Below are 19,822 nucleotides of genomic sequence, written 5' to 3' on the forward strand. Positions count from 1 at the left end.
ATGTGGGCAGCCAAGAGAGATGCTGTTCTCTGAGAAGGAAATAATGACAGAAGATGCATTAAAACAGGGTGAGGTTTTTTCTAGGGTGTGTTTATGGATGGTGATGACTTGAAGTGTGATAAAACAGATTGCTGATCCAGTGTATCAAAGTACCAGTGGCAATGATTTTTCAAACTGTTGAAACTTGCATCCACCAAAAAAAAATATCTATTTTGTTCTTCCTAATAGGTTAATCCACTGTAATTGGTTGTGAAGTCAACCTGGGGGAATTTTCCCACCTGTAAGTGATGCACAGCCTCTTTGCTGTCTACTTGGCAACCGTAACTTCAGATAATTAAAAGCTGTTTTTGAAACCCGCTTTTCTTTCAACTCTTGTTTTTCTGCATCTTGCCGCTTTTCTGAGAGCTGTCAGTCACTCTTCTGGCCAAGGTCTAAAAAGCAAGATAATGTGCTTTCAGGAAAGGAAAACTGCAGATGATCTTTTTACTTTAATATTTCAAAAAAGCATAAAAAATACAAAACAGAATGTGAGGAGCTTTTTAACATGCATGTCACTGCTGCATTTCTAAAAGTAACTAAACTTTCCCAGTTCAGTATGGAAAACTTTGACTTTCAGAGCTCTGGTGCCACTTGCCCTGCTAAAATCAATAACCAAGCCTCCGTGGCTCACTTAGGAAGCAGTTCCAGTTACCCAGAAATTACAGGAGTTGTTCAGCACAGGGATCCTCTGGTTTCAGCACATACTTTCATTGCTCTGTAGTGTTTTGAGAGGCCGAAGGGTGGGATGCAGCTCCAGTGAATTTCCAGATTCCTAACAGTGTGAGGGACTGTTTTTAATCGTGATGATAAAAACAGCTATTCCCAGTTGGAGGTTTAGTCAGTGGTATAATTATCAGAGCTATGAAATAGTGCAGGGATGGCTTGGGATGGAAAAAAAATAAGGTTTGGAACTTATTTTCTTGAGGGAGCTGTTTGAAATTATTTCCTGCAAGCTCATAGAGAATTGGTGAGAGATGTCAAAGGGTGAGGGCTCAAGATTGGTGATTGCTTTGGTGATTCAGTAATTCAATTTGGGCTGGCAAGCTGCAGCTGGCTTTTGGGAGAGAATTGGTTGTTAAAAGCCAGGGTGGTGAATGGGAGCTCTGGAGTGGCACATTTGGTTTGTTAGGTGCTGAGGATTTCCACAGCAGGGTCACAGTCCCCAGCTCCAAAGCTGGCTCACTTAAACCATCCCTTCTAAACCACAGCTGTGGGCTCCTTATTTTCTGCTTCACTTCTTAGTAATTTGGTGGGGTTTATTAGTATTTTCTGTTTTGCCCAAGAGGGGGAAACTCTGAGAAGAAAATACTGTTTGTGCTGGAGGGAGCAGTGGGAATATTGGGTTAGAGAACAGTGTAGGTATTTTTTCCTTTTTCTGTCTTGATTATAAAGTGATTTTTTTGAGCTGTTAGAGCAGAGACCACAAAGGTGCTCTGAGGACTGAAGCACCTCTGCTCTGGAGCCAGGCTGGGAATGTTCACCTGGAGAAGAGAAAGCTCCAGGGAGAGCTCAGAACCCCTTCCAGTGCCTAAGGGGACTTGGGAAAAAGAGGGAGTTTGACTTTTTATATGAGCAGATAGGGAAGGGACAAAGGGGAACAGTTTTAAAATAAAAGAGGAGACATTTAGATTAGATATTGGGAAGAAATTCTTCTCTGTGAGGGTGGGGAGGCCCTGGCACGGGGTGCCCAGGGAAGCAGTGGCTGCTCCATCTCTGGACCAAGGCCAGGTTGGACAGGGCTTGGGCAACCTGGGGTAGTGGAAGGTGCCCCTGCCTGTGGCAGGGCATTAGAACAAGGTGATCATGAAGGTCCTTTCCAACCCAAACCATTCTAGGATTTTATATTTTCTGTGTTTTTTAATTAAAATTTCAAATCTTGTAAAACAAACCCGAATCTGATGTTTCCAGTGGACTTTAGAAAAGTTCATACTTCCAAAATGGTTATTAACATGGAAAGAATTGCACCAGAATTATTTCTGGTGTCTTCTTATAGGTCTGTGCCACTGAATTTTGAAGAGGAAATGTGAAAAGGGAAAGGCAGAAGCAGAAAGCAGAAGTTGTCACAGTTCATAAGCGTGCAGAAGTTGTCCTTTACTGAAATTTCAATGCTATTTTGGGGCCTTTTTTCCTTAAGAGTGAATTACAGTGGAATTCGTGCTATGCTTAGGATTTCTGAAAGCTTAATTTTGTCAGTTGCTAGGTGTATTGACTACAAAGCTCTGAAAATATCAAACTATTTTTTACTTCAATAATTCTTGAGTTATTAATGGGAAAAATCTTTAAAAATAGAGCTAAAAAAGATTAAAGATCTGTGGAATTGGTAGGTTTCCAGATTAGTTTAGATTTTTAAACAGTTCTTTGAAGTAATCTTGCAATAAGATACTGGATTTTATGTTGGCCCCTACTGCAGTTTACCAGTCAAAACCCCTGAGTTTCTGTGAAGCTGAGTTGCTTTAGCAGATGTTTTGTGTACAAGGTTCTCTTGAGAATTTCCATAAACCCAGGTGATGCTTTGTCTGGGAAGGATTTGCAGTGTGTCCTTGGCTGCCTTCTGTCTTCATCTTGAGCCCTTTGGCCATAAGGTGTCACATGTCTGTGCTTTGGCTGTTCAAAGTCCTTTCTAGTCCCTTTAAAGGGGTTCTGTGCTTTTTTACAAGCTGCAAAGCAGTTTAGGGTGGGAAATACCCTGATGCTGCTTTGGGATCATTCACCTGCTTTTGTGTCAGCCCAGCTCTGCTCACCTGTGCCCTGTTCCCTCCCTGTTCTGCTCCTGCTGCTCTATCTGTGTTGGATGAGCTCTGCAGGTGCCTGGTTCTCACTGATGGATATCCAGGGCTCTGCTTGGGTTGCAGCATCGTGCCAAGCACTGTCGTGAGCCTCCTCTGCCTTGCTGTGCTGTTCCCCTGGCACTGGTGAGGGTTCCAGCCTTGTGTTGCTGGCTGTCACACCCTGGTGTCCTGTTTCTTTCCTTTTCCGTGCGTGACTTCACGCTGCAGGCCTGGAGCTGTAGGAGAGCCGCTCATTCCTGGCAGCCCCAAGGATGTCAGAGGGTCCCTCCCAAAAAGGTCTGGTGGCAGGAGAGCTCTGGAGGCCTCTGGTTGTAAAGAGTGGCTGCTCCCTATCCAGGAAATTGGGGCTGAGAGTCATCTCTCCAGAAGGTGTGTCCTCGCTGAGGAGCTGTGTCACCAGGAGTTGTATGAGAACATAAGAAGGTTGTGTGGCCTTCATGGGAAGGAGAAACCTCATCAAATTCAACAATCCAGGTGCAAGGTGCTGCTCCTGGGTCAGGGCAGTCCTGGGTGTGAGTACAGACTGGGAGGAGAAGCCATTGAGGACAGTCCTGCAGAGGAGGACTTGGAAATTGCGGTGGATAAAAAAAGGCTTTGAGCCAGCCATGGGTGCTCACAGTCCAGAGGGACAACTGAGTCCAGGGCTGCTTCAAAACAGGAGTGGGCAGCAGGTCAAGGGATGTGATTCTCCCCACACAGGGTGCCCAGAGCAGCTGTGGCTGCCCCATCCTTGGAAATGTCCAAGACCAAGTTGGATGGGGCTAGGAGCAGCCTGGGATAGAGGAAGGTGTCCCTGCCCTTGACCAGGCGTTGAGACTGGATGGACTTTGAGGTCCCTTCCAACCTGAGCCTCTCAAGGGTTCTGTGAAGCAGGATGTTTTCAGAGAGCCCAGAGACTCAGAATTCCCCCCTGCATCAGGGATCCTAGGGGGGGTCTGCACCACCTCTCACAAGAAGTCAGAAGTGAATAAAAGAGGGAGACTGGGAAGTGGCCACTCTCCATTCAAGGAGGAATATTCCCATCCCTCCTGAAGACTTGACATTAATAATAAGCTGTGAGTGATTGTGGTGGGTGGCTCCCTGCTGCAGGGGACAGACACATCCACCTGCCCATCTGACAGGTTGGCCAGAGGAGGTTGTTGCCTGCCAGGGACTGGAATTGCAGATGTCACAGAAGGATTGCCAAGAGAGCTTAAAGGTCAAGATAAAGTTCATGACATTACTCATTACTGCTGTGGACAAAACAAAACAAAACAAAATTTATTGATGGCTAGAATAGTAAAATAATAGTAGGGAACAAATGTAAAACTAACATCTTCTCTCTTCAATTTCACTGTGGGGCATGCCTTACTCTGCCATGGAGCACCCCACACCCCTCCCTGGTCTTGGTGGGGTTTTTCCTCATTGTCTCTCTTTCTTAAATGTTTCCTCAGTGGTACCAGTTGGTTCAGTGATGAGCTGAGCCACGTCCTGTGGTGGGACATGAGGAACAGGCTGGAAAGGGCCTGGGGCAGCTCTGACCTCTTCCAGTAGAATCTCTTTTAGAACCTGACACTAATTAGTGATTTTTTTTTTGTTTGTTTTTTTTTTTGATCTTAGATTGTAACCTGTTCTTTAGGAGCGTTTATGTTTTGTTTTATAAGACACAGCTGAATCCAGTGAATCCCAAACTTATTCAGAGGGTGTGGGTGGTGGTGTGTCCTGTTTGTTTGTGGGTGGGTGGATTGTTTTAAGATGTTCCTCAGGAATCTGTTCTGGTGGAAGTTTGCAGATGTAATGAGGCATTTTGTTCCAAAATGTGCTGTGAAAAATAGTTTGAACTTCTTTCTGCATGAAATCTGTCCTGAAGTTTGGTATACTTGGATAGCTCTTTCCCTAAGTGCAGAGCAGACTTTTTTGTAAACTGCTGACCTATAAATTTGAGACTTCCGAGTTCAGCATTTTTTTGCATTGTCCTTGCAAGGTGGAAGATAGTTCTCTGTGAAGGTGTGACACTGGGGCACCAGCAGTGGCCTACTTTAGAGAAAAGTTTGAAAATATTTGAGGTTTTGTGACAAATCATGAGGCATTGATACTAAAAACAGCAGAAAACTCTCTTATGTGAGAACAGAGTGGATTCAGGAATGTGATAGGAAACATTTGGGCATTTTGAATAACAGAAATCATGGAATCATAGAATGTTAAGGGGTTGGAAGGGAATCATCTCATCCCAGCCTCCTGCCATGTGCAGGAACTTCTCCCACTAGACCAGGTTGCTTAAGGCCTTATCCAACCAATCCAAATATTTGCAAGTAATGGCACAGTTATTTCTAAAGCTCTTTTTTGGTACTATTATATTTAATCTAGTCTTTGTGCTGCTGAGTAAGGTTTGCTGAATTTGGATTTGGAGATCTTTAGGAAAAATCTGGACACTTTAGAGATGCCTAATGGATGTTGTAACCTCTCAGCCCTGAGTGGACTGGAAGAATGGATCCACGTGGATGAAACTGCGTAGTTCTGCTTTCAGTCTTTTGTGTGCCTGTGAGTTTGGTTTGCTTGGAATTTTTTGGAGAGTGTTTTTTAGGGGTCTTTTGTGACCCTGTCTCTGCTGAAAGGGCATCCACAGTGGTATAGGACAGAGAAATGCACAAAACAACCTTTTTGTTAAAGGGTAAGATTCCACAGAAGTAAATAAAAATGAATTACCCCTTGTTTTGCTGCTAAACTGTGTAGGTCTGGACCTGTGATCAGGGAATATGGGGTGGTCTCAGAAAGGAGAATTGGCAATCCAAGGGCTGGTCCAAACCAGTTAGAGCCATAGAAACCTGGTAAAGCCATATTTTATTCAGTGAGTTGAGTTTTAAAGCTGATGAAATTAGTGCTCAACTTTGAATTACCTGCTGTGGGGTTTTCCTTATGAGCAGAGTTCTAAAGAAGGAACTGTATTTATTTATTTGCTGGATATTTAGAAGTCAGCTGTAGGTTTTTTCTGCTATTTTAGAAGCCATTTCATACCCCATGGAGACATGTGCAGGAGAAATTATTCCTGTGCATTTTGTGCCATACTGCAGGGGGCCTTCTTCCCTTATGTAGTGTCCTGTATGAGATTTTTTTTTTGCTGTCCTGGTGACATATTAATTTGTTACTATTTCCCAATCAAAAGGCCACTCCTATGCTGGAGTACACAGATGCAGAGATATACAAAGATACACTTGTAATCGGAGTTTTGCAACTGAGTTTATTTCTGTTGTGTTACAAGATCTGCCCTGAAACAGGAGAAGGAAACTTTAGGAATTAAATTGGGTCACTATCCTGGTGAACTGGTGAGGAATTTCTGTTGGGCAGGGCATGTGATGGTCACTTTATGAGCTGTCATAGCAAAAACAAATCCACCCTCTGCGTGCCAAAGTGAGTCAAGTGCACCTTCCCAGGGTCCCTGCTACCACAGGAAAAGCAAGGTGATGAAATGATCATTGGCAATCCTAATCTGCCATGTTGGGGTTGTAATAATAATAATAATCAGGATCTTTTTTAGCAGGCTTATGTTGTATCCTTGAAAAAGATGGGATTCTTGCTGGCTTTGACTGGCTGTCTCTAAAGTGGGACAGGTTGGCTCTCTCCTGGTGTTCAGGTTGATATTTCATGGAGGCAGTCTGGGTTTCTGCCTCTGGTGTTTGTCCTGAAACTCCCCTTTCACGTCAGCTCTGCATCTTGCAGTTTTTTCTACCCATCTTTGCATGTGCAGGAGCAATCCAGCGAGACCTCAGCCTCACAAAACCAGGGCACAACGTCTCCAGAGCTCTGGGAGTGCTGCTCTACTATATTTGGAACCAGCTCTATTGCTTCTATAATAGGAAGGCTTCTGGAAGCTTTCTCCTTCCTCTCGCCCCAAGAAAGTAGCCTTTCAGCTGAGCTTTCATTAATTCACAATCTGCATGGCAAAACAGATGGAGTTTTATAGGCTAAATAATTCAGTTGTGGCTCGTGGGCTGTGTGGCCTCGAGTGTGGTGTGCTCAGGGAGGATTTTTGCCCGTGCCCCATGAGCTGAGGGTGCAGCAGCCACAGCCCCACTCCCAGGGGCTTTGCCACCCCCAGTTTGTCATTCGGGGCACGCGACGGTGCCAAGGGGGTGCCAAGGCAGCTTTCTAGAAAGCAGAGTGATGTGTGAGCCCCGTGTGTTTGTCACCAGAGCTGCAGCAGCACTGCCCAGTGAGGGATTTACTGTTTTTGTTTTCCTCTTGGATCAAGCAGAACAAATCTAATGAGCCAGTTCTTAATTTCTTCCCAGCTGAACAGCGAGTGATGTCCTTGCCCAAATTGTGCAAGGCAGCTGAAACCTTTCAGGAATAGTTGAACAAGGGAAACACTTGTAATATTATTTTCCCCAATACTCATACAGGGCTAAGAGGGTGCAGCAGAGCTTGTCTTTATTTTCTTTTTCCCTTCTGAGATTTTCCTTTTGAGGGGACAATTTAGTCCTTCCAACTCTTACCCCACCTAGAGAGAAAACACGTGAGCCACAAATGTGGAGCCTTTCATTCTTTCTTGACATGATCTTGGAAGGAAAACAGGTTCTCCCTGTAGTGCTTCATTGGAATAAGCATTTCACATGCTTATCAGTACAGCAAGTAGTGCTGTTTTACAGCAGTGAGGAGTCAAATATTGCCTTGGAGCCCTGCTTGCTCATTTCCCTGCTTCTGAAACACTCTGCACTTTGCCCACTGTGCATTCAGAAGCTTTCCTTTCCACTGAAAGGACCTGAAATCCGCTTTGTAGCAGACACATTTTCCAGCATGATTCCAGGTGTGGATTGGAAATGGCTGAGTCCAGTCTGAGTTTTCTGCCAGGTCAGTAAGTGGGTTGAAGGAGCTGACCTCTTTGGGTTAATTCTGTCCTGGTCCAGCTCCTTGGGAGGCTTCAGGTGAGAAATCAGACAGGGAGGCAGTGCTGATAAAGGGGAAGGTGTGAAAGAATAAACAGGCCCAGCTCCTGGAGTCTTTCCTCATAAGAGAGGTGCTCCAAACCCCTCATTGTCTTTGTGGCCTCTGCTGATTCTGCTTACATGGGAATCTTCAGTTTTCATTTAAATTGCTGCTCTGTCCAGTGGGATCCAAGGATGGGAGCTTGGAGGAGCTTTGGGAAGGACAGGCTGGAGTGAATTTGTTGGGGAAATGAGCAAAAGGCAATGATAACCAGGTCCTGCTGCTTTGCCAGCTCTGGTTCCTGGTGCTTGGCAGAAGTGCCATCAGCTGGTTTTGGTGTGAGAATAGACACGGGAAGCTCCCCCACATTAATTCCAGCTGGAGCCCCTGTGGCAGTTTCATTGCCTTTAGATCTGGATCTGATGGACCATCAAACAGAGGGGCTGAGCACACAAAGTTTCACAAGGCAAATGATGCCTGTGATGGCTCCTTTGGGGTTAAAAGGCAGTTCTTTAGGTGTTTTAAATATGTAGATATTACCTGAAGAATGGTTAAAAAGAGGTGGTTGTGTTCTTGTAGGTGTCTGAGAGGCTGAGGATCTCGTGTGTGAATCACCTCATTTCAGACCTAGCCTGGGAGCTGCTGTGGATCCTTCCCAGTGGGAGTGTTGGCATGAAGAAAGACTTTGTGCCAAAGCCTCTTGCCTAGGAGTGTGGTGCTGTTATAGGTGTCCTGAAGGGTGTCTGGGCAGGGAGGGAGAGAGGGATGACTTGGCTGGAGGATGGCAGAAGTGCTTGTCTGCTGAATCACTCTTTTGGAGACAAGGATGATATAACAACCTAAGATTGAACTCCATGGTGGGAGAGTGGACATGGAACCTGGCTCTTGCAAGAAAACAAGCACACCTATCTTATTATCAAGCCTCAGCACTGACTTTTAACACCCTAATGACTGTTTTTGTTATTAACTCCTCTGAGTTCTGCTCTGAAACACTTGCTGCTGCTTCCTTCTGCATCCTGAGTGTGCTGATGCTCTTTGCCCAGCTGAGCCAGAGTGATTTCCCTATGGAACATCCCAAAGCTTACCCTGCATGGAGGTGGGGTGGTCAAATGTGTTTTTACACATGTTTTTTACCAGCAGGGCAATTGCTGCTCAGATCCAGTCCTGAGGCCATGGCCTCCTTTCCAGAAAGTAAATTTTCTGAGAGGATGTGCCCACCCTTTGAACTGGTTTGTTGATCAGTTACTGTTGCTACAGCTAAAACACACTTGCACTTGCAAAAAATATCAAAAGCTGTGGCGAATTGCTACAGAGATGGGGAGACCTTGACTGCAGCCTGGTTGAGTTGATACATTTGTTTTTGTAGGCTGCAGCAGTGCTCAAACCTGGTGATAAGAGGGAATTTTGTGGGACTGTTCCTGAGCTCGGTCCGCGGCTGAGAGGATGTGATGCTTTCTGCTGCCAAAACCAGAGTCCTTCCCACATCTTGTGCAGAAAGGCATATGTTTGGGGGTGGTTTCAGAGAGGGAGAAGAACACGATTAGGGTTTTAACTTCCTCTTCTGCTTTGTTTCTCTGTGCATCTGTATTTCAGTTTTTTGGGCTGTACCTGACTCTGTGCAAAACTTAACAAATCGGCTGCAGCTCCTTCTGCTAAGGATCAGCCTTGGTACAGAAACAGTGGTAGTTAAAAGGCAGTAAGTATATCTGCTAGCTTAAATGCTGTGGGTTTTTTTTTCCCCCTCTCTTTTCCTTTTTTTAATTCACAAGCTCAGCTTTTTACTCCTCACACAGTAGGAATTTGTCAGGAGCTTGCTGGCATTAATAGTCTATTTCAGCTCTTTTCTATAGCCCAGCAGCTACAGAGGGGGGGAAAAAGCATGCTTTGTATGGAGCTGTGGTTGGGTCTGTGCTGCAGTGCCCATCTGAACTTGGCTGTGTCTATTTTGTCAGCTTTTGCTTCCCTCTAGTAGTTGCTGGTCCCTTCCTAAACTCACGAAATCCCACCATAAAATGCCTGTGCTTGGATCAGGGTTCTGGCTGCTCCTGACCTGAACCACTTCTCTTGATGGTTTTGCTTCTCAAGCTCTTTACTGCAAAACAAGATATCTTTGGGTTTCAATTCTTTGTCTGGCTTTTTATCTTTTACTTCTCAATTGATCTCCAGAGGAGTGGAACTAGGACAAAACACGTGGTATTCTTAACCAGGGATCCATGGAGAGGTTGTAAGCTATTGGAAAAGTGAGTGGCATTCTTGAAATGGTGTGGTTGCGTTTATTTGGGTGTGGATATAATCATGTTTCTGTGATACAGTTCCTGCTGAGTTTGAAATGCTAGTGTTAGTAAAGCCAGAAGTAGAGCCAGACAAAAGCTTGGAGAAAAGTCAGAATTTCAGTGCCTCTTAGTGATGGTTCATGGGAAAGTAACGATTTTGTGTTTGATTTTCCTAAAGCAGTGGGTATGTGCTTTTTTTTCCCTGTGAATTACTGTTTGTGAATATATATCTTTACAGCATGAGAACATCAGAAACACCTGGTTTTGTGCCTAGGTTTCACTCAGAGGTAGGTCCTTGTTGGAGACTCCGGGTAGTCTGATAAAAATGGTGTTTAACTACAAAGTTTTAATTTCCGCTGCTGCTGATCGTGGCAACCTAATTCCTGGTCTTCCTGAATCCCTGGAGCAGAGGACATGCCCTCCTCCTCCTGCTTTGCCACTGCCCTGCCTCTGTCCCCTCCACCCCACACATTTCTTAGCTTTGTGTAGAGCTCAGCAGAGATTTCTCCATGAAGACTGGAATGTGCTTATATAATATTTTATATATTATTTTAGGCTCCTGCTACTCAAATGTAGGCAAACACTTAACCTCTTATTCACCATCATTAGACGAACCGTGGAATTGCTGTAGCAGACATCAAGTCAGGTGGATCTAAACCAGCTTCTGTTTTTCCTGCCTGGAAGGTTCATCCTTCATCATTTTCCTGGCAAGTGTGGCTACCAAGAGCAGGTTTCCCAGGCCAGGAGTGTTTAGTGGGAGCGTTGATTGTGAACCACACCAGTGAAGAGTGCTGGGCTGGGCATAGTGAGGGCTCTTCTGCGTGGGAGGGATTGGGAAGGGGGTGATGTGAGAGGCTCCATCTCTGCAAAAGCAGGGTAGGACAACAGTAGGAACGCTGGGCAGAGCTGCTGAAAAGGAGAGAGCAACCTGCTGCACTAAATCACATCTCCCCTGGGGACACAGCTCCATAGTTAGCATCCTCAAATGGCATTCCTTTATTACGGCATCATTGTGCACAGTCCTCTAGAGAGGAAGCAAACGGTCTCTAAAACAATCTGCTGGCAGCTCAGGCTGGAGTATTTGAGGTTTTCCAGGGCTCTTTTGCTGTGTCACTCTTCCCTTTAATGTTCCAGCTTGGAGGTTGTTGTTCTTTCTCCATCAAAGTGCATTAAAGTGCCAGTAAGAGTGCTCCAAGGACAAGGTGGAGAAGGCAGCAGCCCAGGGAGAACAAGAGATACTGCAGAACAGCTTTGTTTCGGTGTAATCTGTCTTATCTGCATGTGATGCAAAGACAGGGCAGTTTCCACAAGACTTGGAGGCTGCGTGGTGACATGTTTTCTGTCCTTTTATAAAATCCACCACGTTATTTTGATTAGAGCGCTAACGTAACTCCTGGCAGCCTCAAATCTCACTGCTAGCAGCTACTTCCCTCCAAAGGCTGATGTGGTGCTAACAAGCAGGGAGATCTTGGGCGTCCTGTTTACATGGAGCTGGGAAGACAGCGTGTTCCGTGGGAGGCGCCAAGGTAGCGCTGCAGTCGGATATAAGGTGAAAAAACTCCATGTGTACAGACAGGCTGTGGTGGGGCGTGTTCATTTGTGTTTGGTGGTGTTCAGGAACTCCAGCTGCAACACTGGCATGATGATGTTAAGTTCTTTTATATCTGAATATGTATCTTTTATATCTATGCATGCGTAGCATGTTTGTGTTCGTATATATTTATATTTATATCGATTCTATCTCATGGGAAAGTCAATGTCCTGATCATCTGCGCTTGTGGTCTTCTCATGTCGCTCTCTGTTGTTCAGTTTTTAGGTGGCAGAGACACGGTGGGGCAGGCAGAGCTGATGGGGGAGCCTGGGGTGTAGCCCAGGATGGACTGGCTGTGACAACGACGTGCCTTAGCCGGAGAGGTCGTTACCATGAAGAGTTCCTGCAGAGCTGGCCTCCACAGGGAACAACTGAATTCTACATCCTCCACCTTCCATCAGGTCAAACGGTACGAACACACTGGCTGCTCTGCCTGCAGCTGAGACTTCAGCACTGATTTTAGCCTTCTCCTTGTCCTCTCCTATTGTCTTGTGCTGTCACTCAAACACTTGCTCGAAATTCTGACTTCCAGGTGGTGTTTAAGGGAAACGTTGTAATGGCTTAAGGGCAGAAATGTTCTTTGACGTTTTTATTTGATAATGACAACTACAGATTCACTGCAGCTGGTAGTGTACTTGCAGAAATCCTTGGGTTTTCTAGCAACAGCTGTAAATTAGTTTGGGAAACATGACTTTGAAGTGAAATTTAATTGGTGAAAGGCTCATCAGAGTAGGCTTTAAAACATGCCGGCAGCTTAAAGCAAGTGGAAATGCTGGCAGTCATTGTTGTGGTTTGTCTTACTATGGACAAAGTAATTAGATTAGTTTAAGCTCAGATTTTGCATTGCTCACTCTCCTGTGTCTCTTATTAAGGAGAAATGCACGATTGATTTCAAACACTTGTGCTTATGTGACAATTAAGTGAATGCCTCTCCCTGTGTCTCCTTATAGGAACACTATGCAGAACAACTTGTCCTCATGCAAATGCAAGGACATGCCAGTTTGTTGGAGTTCAAACTACTTCAAAATAAATGTGTGTTTTTTTTAAAATTCTTTTTCTGAAACCAAGGCTCTTAAACTTCCTCAGTCTGGAGGAAGAGCGCCAGCTTTTTGGTTTCCAAAGGCTGTGTGGGTTTAAAGCAAACTTTTAACCTTTGTTCTTTGTGGTTGTGTAGACAGCATATACTTGCTATGTTAATCTCATGGTAATTTAGTGCTGGAGAAGACTTCCTGGGTCACCCAGCTCCTTGCTTTCCCAAGCAGGATCTCATAATCCCTTTTGTGAACTTAGTTCAGCCTAAAAACATTTACATCTTTTCTTGCATCTTTTCTTCTCTCCTCCTGTAGATCAAGCCATTACTGAAGATGACAGATCTTGCTGTGCAATTAGGAACCGTCTTTTCATTCCCAGGCTGAACATTCATGATAGTTTATGGACTCATTTGAGTTTCTGTTCCTTTATTTTCCTTCTGCCTCAGGACCGCTGCTTCTTTTCAGTGGTTTACCTCTTCTGCATTCTGTAAGAGGGGGTTATAGCCCTCACCAGTGGTTTTGCTAAGTGACCCAAGTGTTCTCTAGAAGCTTCTTGAGTAGCAATTGCTGCTGTTCTCTGTGTGATGCCCCTTAGAATATTCTCAGTCCTGGCTAAAAGTGCGTGCTCTGCTCTGGAGCTGCTCTGGCTGGAGGGCTTTTTACAGCATCACTTCCACTTCTTATTTCATGGATGTCTCTGTGGTGGCCAGTTCACCTCAGTTACTTCCAAAATTTGTTGGTGTTCCTCTTGCTGATGCATCACTGCCTGCATTTCAAAAGCCTCCTCAGTTTCTGTTACTTGGGGCTTTGTGCCTCTGCTGTTTTGGAACTGCCTCTGTTTCTCTGGGTGCAGAATTAGTGCTGAGGTCATTCCTAACAAAGTCAGATGTTCCCAGGGCTGATTCTTGAGGCATGTCTTTGGTTTCCAGGCTGGTATTTTCTTATTCAGCATCACCTGGGGCTGTCTGCTGCTAAGCCAGCTCCTTTGTCTGTTTTCCCATTCCTCTGCCAATCTGTCTTAACCAGTAAATCTCTTTGTGCTCTCTGAAGTCCATGTGAGGAAGATATAGTAGATTGGTCTAAAAAGATGGCTTTTATTTGAGAACCTTGAGGTTAGTCTGGCATATTGAATTATTCCCTCTTCCCCCTTTTTCTGTGTCCCATTAATCCTCTTTGCTTGCAAAGCACCTTTATATTGGAGTCAGAATATGAGCCCTGGAGAGGCTGTGATCATTCTCCTTCTCTTTCTCCCCTGCAGTGCCCCCTCCAATGTGCCACATGTTTATTATCTCCTATTGTTGCCTTTCAAGAGGTTTATAAATCCTGTTTCTTGGCCTGCAGTGCATGAGCCTATCTGGTTTGGATTCTAAAACTGGGATGAGCCAATCCTCACAATTTTTATGAACCTCTCTAATCCTCCTCCTGCCAATGCTCTTGTTCAGATTAACGCCTGGGCTTTTGCCCTCATCATCACCCCTACCTCCCCTCTTTAAAAATGGTGCAAAGTCAAATTTGGTATTTTGTGTTGTACTCTTGATCTCTGCCCTGCCCTTGCTTGCAACCCTGTTTCTCTTTTCTCTCACAAACTGAAAAAAAAACCTTTCACTATTTCTATGTTGTTAAATATCTCTGCAGTGACTTAACAGTGCTCCAGTTCCCATGTTTATTCCTGGACATTTTGGTCTCTAGGATAGAGGTTTCCAAGTGATGTGGCCTGAAACTTGTGTCTGCTTATGGTATCTTTCGCACACAAGGAACACATCCAGTTGGAGCTGCTTTGAATCTTTTGTTTGGGATGTGTTCTTAATAATGAAAACACCTTCTGACTCCTGGAGGATGCAGTGCGCAGTGAAATCCTCCCCAGCACAGCTGAATTCATGAACCAGTTTCTTTTAGTCTTGAGTTTCAAAAAGACAACTTGATAACTTGACTTCAGCTCTACTTTTGCTTGTTTTTGTTTTGAATGCTGAGTCTGTTTCTGATCGTGTGGTCCAAGGTTAATTTCTGCAACCTTTCATGTTCTCATTACACATGCACAAAAATGAAGGCTATAAATAGCACCACTCTGTGTTGGTTCGTTAGCACAAAGAATTTGTTGCACTGTGATATGAACAAAAGGTCCTCTTCCACTTTATAAATCAGGAAACAAATTAATAAATGTAAAACACTTCCAGAAGGACACTTGTCACTTACCTGTGGTGCTCTGGGCAGCTTTCAGTAGAAGCCCAATAAAGCCAACAGGTTTTGTTGTGCTGTCCCTCTGTGATTTCCCATCGTCCTGTCCCACCACAGCCACATGTGCCATCCAATCATCTCTGAGCCACACATTTCTGGAGCAGCTGATAACCTTGAATTCCAAATCCTTCAGTTTATTTTGTTCCCTTCTGCTTTGTCATCTCTTGTCTCATGTCTGGTGTGGTTGGGAATCAGGGCTTTGAGCTTCCTGAGCCTCAGCACAGAATTGCTGTTCCATCTCTCCCTTCATGGTGAGTGCTTTTATACAAAAGCTTGGCAAAGCTGTGGCACTTCTTCCTGTACAAAATTTAGGAGGTAGCCAAGGCAACTGTGCCTCTACTGAAGGGTGGGTGTGTGTTTAGTGTAAAACATCTTCAAAACATTGGTGGGTGGGAGCCCTCAAGGTGGAGTGGTCTGTGTTGAGCTTGGGGGTGCATTCTGTCACCCAAAATCTCTGTGCTGCAGATGCTGGGCTTTGTGGGATGGATTTTCTGGCTGTGCTGGGTGCAGCTGTATTTGGGTGTTGTCTCCCCCAAAATCAGGTTATCTGAGCCACCTGATGCAGGTGAACAAGCTGGGGAGGGACCCAGCCTTAGGAGTTTGCTTCTTACACAGTGCATTTAGCTCCTCAGCTCTGCTGGGCCAGCTCTGCCCCACAGTTTTGGCATTCTTCCACTTGCCCCAGGCTGGCCAGTGGAGCAGAGAGCTCTCCTTCAGCAGCCACATGCCTTCTGTTTGCCTTCAAATCCCTCTCTAATCCTTGCTGGCTCTCCCTTTGCTGCAAGAAGCATTTTGGAGGTGTTGGGAGGTGGGTCAGGAGCAGTTGCTGCTCCAAGGGGAGTGGGTTTTCAGGAAATCAGATGCTTCCAGAGCTGCCAGAGTCAAACCCACCCCTGCTCTGGAGCTTCCCAGCCATCCTTTCTATGAGCTTGGACCTTTGCCATGCTCCAGAACAAACTCCATGAGTGCAGAGCGCCGTCCATCCTGGGACTTTCCCCGGCAGAATCCATGGAATGCCTTTGAAGCAGCTCTCTGTCTGCTTTGCCTTGCCCTGGCAGTGCAAAGGGGATGGAAATGGTAGTGGAGATGGAGCCCAAAGGACCCACCAAGCCCTTCCAGAAATAACAAGTGGTTGACTGTGGTTAACTCCCACTCAGTGCTTAGTCCTTGCTAATTGTCAGTGTCCTTTATGGAGGAGGAAAACTCTATGGACAGAGAACTGGGATTCCAGGGAAGAGGAATGCTTTGCCAGAGGTGTGGGGTTTTTATTGTTGCTGATTATTTTTCCTCCTTTTTTTTTTTTTTTTTTTTTTTTTTTTTTTTTTTTTGGCTTCTGCCTTGTGTTAGTATGTCCTGAGGGGTTTTTCAGAGTTGTAGTTGGCACTGGGTGTGCAGTCAGCAACGTGAGCAGCTTTTGTCGACTGGAATTGGTGTTTACAAGGAGAAATCCATAGGAAACTTGGGGGTTTTGATGGAAATTTTCCCCCTAATAAAACCTTCCGGTGCTTTGTCCAGAAAACTTGCAATGTGAATATGCTGTTTGTGAAGATCAGGCTTTTTTGTCCTTGTTGCTCTTGCTGGCCAGAGGAAATCTTTTGGCTTCACAGGGCATCATCAGAGTCCCTGAGCTGGGAGCTGCAAGGGGAATTAAGGCTCTCTGTGGACCTTGCAAAGGAGTTGTGAAAACTGAGTATTTTCTAACAACTGCCTCCAACTCTGGAGTTTCCACTAAAGCAAATATATTATTGTTTTAGGCTGCTGTGATTTAGAACATACATAAACAGAAAAGGATGCTGGAAGATCCTGGCCAGCTTGGCAAGTGGAATCATAGAATGATTTAGGTTGGAAAAGACCTTAAAGGCCATCTCATTCCAACCCATTGCCATAGGCAGGGACACCTCCCACTAGACCAGGTTGCTCCAAACCCCATCCAGCCTGGATTTGGACAATGGGGAGTCCACCAATGGGTTTGGGGTCTTCCCTTGGTTGGGGAGAGGGGGGGTGTGTGATTGTCTGAGCTCATATAAAGGAATATATTTCTGTATCAACAATGTGTAGTAGCCAGCTTGATAAAACTGCAGTGGAAACAAGCTGTAGTTACAACTTGCAAAAACAGCAGTCTCATTCCAGCAGTGCAAATATCCTGTTTTTCAGACACGGCTGATTAGAAATAGAAAAACTGGCCCCTTTATTTCATCAGCTTAAGGATGGAATAACAGTATAAAGGCAGCACTGCTCGTTGTTTCAATGCTGATCATTCCTGGCAGAATTCTCTCTTATCAGCAATTTAAAACCACACATTTGTGATTGAAAACCTTTTATGTTTGCTCCCGTGGACTTCTGAAGAGTCGTTGTCTCTAAAGATAAAATTAGAGAGCTTGATAACTTAAAGGGTGGAGGAAAGCAAACAGAATTATTCTGGAATGAAGTGTCATAGGGAATATGTGACTTCACCTTTTAACAACTATTTTTGGTGGTTTTAAATATTTAAAAGCTTACCTGCAGCTGCCACAGCTCTCTGCTTGCCAGTGCTGAGCAACGGGAGTCTGTGGGTGGGGACTGGGCTCTGGTTCATCTTCAAAGCAATTTCTGCTGGCAAGCCTTGTTCTAATTGTAGGGGCTAGAGATGAAATGTGCTGCTGATGTGCAGGGAAGAGGCTGTGGATGCCTAAAAGTTCATTCTCTATGTCCACAGCAAAGGGCGTGTGAGGTGGGGGCTCGTTTTTTTCCAAGTGACACTTTCAGGTAAGGCCCATTGCTAAGATGGCTTTTAAAATGAAAGTTCTCTTCCCTGCTGCTGGAAAGCTCTGAGGCAGGTGGCAGCTGGTCTTGTGGAGTTTGCAGAGCTCTTTATAGCTGTCTGAAGTTATTAGATGAAGGTTTTCTATAAATCTGGATCCATTAAAACATGTGCAATGAACTGAATGCTGAATTCAAATGAGGCAATTATTCTGGCAGTAAAACTTCTGACTAAGGCATAATTTTGTTATGTAAATTATAACTTTTCAACCTTAAATGGTATCGTTGGCTTAGCCAGGGACTAACTGAAACATAGGAAATATAACCTTAAACAAGAAATCTGTAGTAGGTGAGGCAGAACTTTACCCTTTGTCTTTCTCCATAGACCAGAGATAGTTGGGAGCAGCTGAACCAACTCTGCTGGCTGAACGTGTCCTCTGAGCCTGTTGGGGTAACCAGTTTGGTTCTGGTTTTATTCATGTAATACCTGGTCTCACCTCCATTTGCAGCTTCTCTTAATGAAGGGTGTTGAGCTGATTGTCCTGCTGGATTCCTGAAAACTGCTTGAAGAAAGCCTTTTCAAAACAAGCTCAGCTCATCTTTCAAACACCTTGGCACAAAACTCATGAATGAAATTTGATCTTCTGCTCCTGGCACAGGAGATTTCAGCATGCAAAGTCGTGTTTTAATTGTATTCACCTCTTCTCCCCAGGGTACAGTGGTGAGCAGCCACTGGAGCCTTTCTCTCCCTAGTCTGGGAAATGTCCTTCTGGAAGGGAAGGGAGGGGAAGGCTGCAGGCACTGTCCTCTGCAGCAGTTTCCTGCAGTGCTTCACCTGCTGCTCTTCTGCCCACCTCAGTGGCCTGACCCTGCTTCACTGTGAAGTACAACAAGAGTGAGGCAGCCCCTGTGAAAAATGAGGCCACAGCAAGCTCCAGCAGCCCTGATTTCCCATTCTTCTCTCCATGCATCTATTTCAACGCCCCAAAGTTCTATTTTTATGAGATTATTTTAGTTTTTAGCATCCGACTGAGGAGGCAAACAAAGGAGCTCAGTTGCATTTTGCAGAGGAGACTAAACTGGGAGGTGACCCAATTCCAACAAGCTGGAATTGGCACAGAGGAGGCACAGGGAGAGAATTAACCCAGGGGCTGGGTGGGTGTGTCTGCAGCACTGGGATCTCTTACCCCACTGTCTCTAGGTGAGATGCAGGTGGTTTTGGCATTATCTGATTGCAAGAGCCCAGGTGATGGTCTCCCTAAAAAATCCAGAGGGAAGGAACATGACATCCACCTTTCCATCAGCTGCTTCCTGGCCTTCAAAGCCCTGCTTTGACCAGTGAGGTGTAGAAGGGTGAACTAAGCCTTTCCTCTTGATGTACCTCCCCAAAATCTCTGTGCCTGCCCTCCCTTGTCACTAGAGCCAAAGGAGGAACCAGAGAAAGCAGCACAGCTACTTCTAGTCCTGAAGGCTTCCTCTGCTGGGCAGCATCACTTACAAATCTGTTGGACTATATTATAGACCATCAAATTGAGATTTTTAGTTCAAAGCTGTTTTTAGGCTAGAAACTTATGAAGTTGCCACACTTAAACAACTCTCTTGGTGTTGGTTCTCAAGGGGAACATGTTCAGTGTTCTGTGAGTGTGTCTGTGTCAGCTCATGATGAACGTGGCATTGAACCTGCTGTTCTTCAGCTCTCGAGCACAGACCATCCCTGAAGTGGAGGCCTTTGAGTGCAACAACTCAAAGATTACCATGGAAACATAACCTGTAGTTAGTTCTGTAATGTGCTTGTGTGATACTCCTGGGAGAAGAGCCTGGAGTCTCCTGGTGGTTGCATCCTCTCTGGAGTGCCCTGGGCTCTGGCGTTCCTGAGCTTTGAATGCAAGGTGACTGTGGAGGTTCTGTGGCAGAACAGAGGAGTCTGGAGCTGCTGCTGCAGTATCAGCAGCATCCAAGGGGTTCTTCCCAGCTCTGGAATTCCTGAGTGTAAAATCCCATCCTTGAGAATGGTGTCCTCAGCTGGATGTCATGCTGCTGTCACTTTGTGGGGGGCATTAATGTATAACATAAGGACCCTTATGGGAAAGTCACCAAATTTGCCATTATCAATAGGCTAAAGGAAAGGTTTGTTGCCCAGGGAAGCTGTGGCTGCTTCATCCCTGGAAGTGTCCAAGGATGAGTTGGATGGGACTTGGAGCAACCCGAGATAGTGAAAGCCCA

The 19,822-nt window shown here is 45.2% G+C and overlaps 1 protein-coding gene across 10 annotated transcripts in view; it reads left to right on the plus strand.

The window, feature by feature from the left end:
* FBXO34 (F-box protein 34) overlaps positions 1-19,822 on the plus strand; it is a 44,002-nt gene that overhangs the window by 16,270 nt on the left and 7,910 nt on the right. For 2 of the 10 annotated variants that reach the window (XM_077783888.1, XM_077783893.1), the window contains 2 exons: positions 9,324-9,426; positions 10,242-12,003. In XM_077783888.1, coding sequence (XP_077640014.1) covers positions 11,927-12,003 — 77 coding nt within the window. In that variant the 5' untranslated portion in view covers positions 9,324-9,426; positions 10,242-11,926. Of the gene's footprint in view, positions 1-228; positions 281-9,323; positions 9,427-10,241; positions 12,004-19,822 lie in introns of all 10 variants that reach the window. The other 8 variants (XM_021534620.3, XM_021534625.3, XM_077783889.1 and 5 more) reach the window with 7 other exon arrangements.

The sequence above is a fragment of the Lonchura striata genome, chromosome 6 (assembly GCF_046129695.1).
Source record: "Lonchura striata isolate bLonStr1 chromosome 6, bLonStr1.mat, whole genome shotgun sequence".
Classification (NCBI taxonomy): domain Eukaryota; kingdom Metazoa; phylum Chordata; class Aves; order Passeriformes; family Estrildidae; genus Lonchura; species Lonchura striata.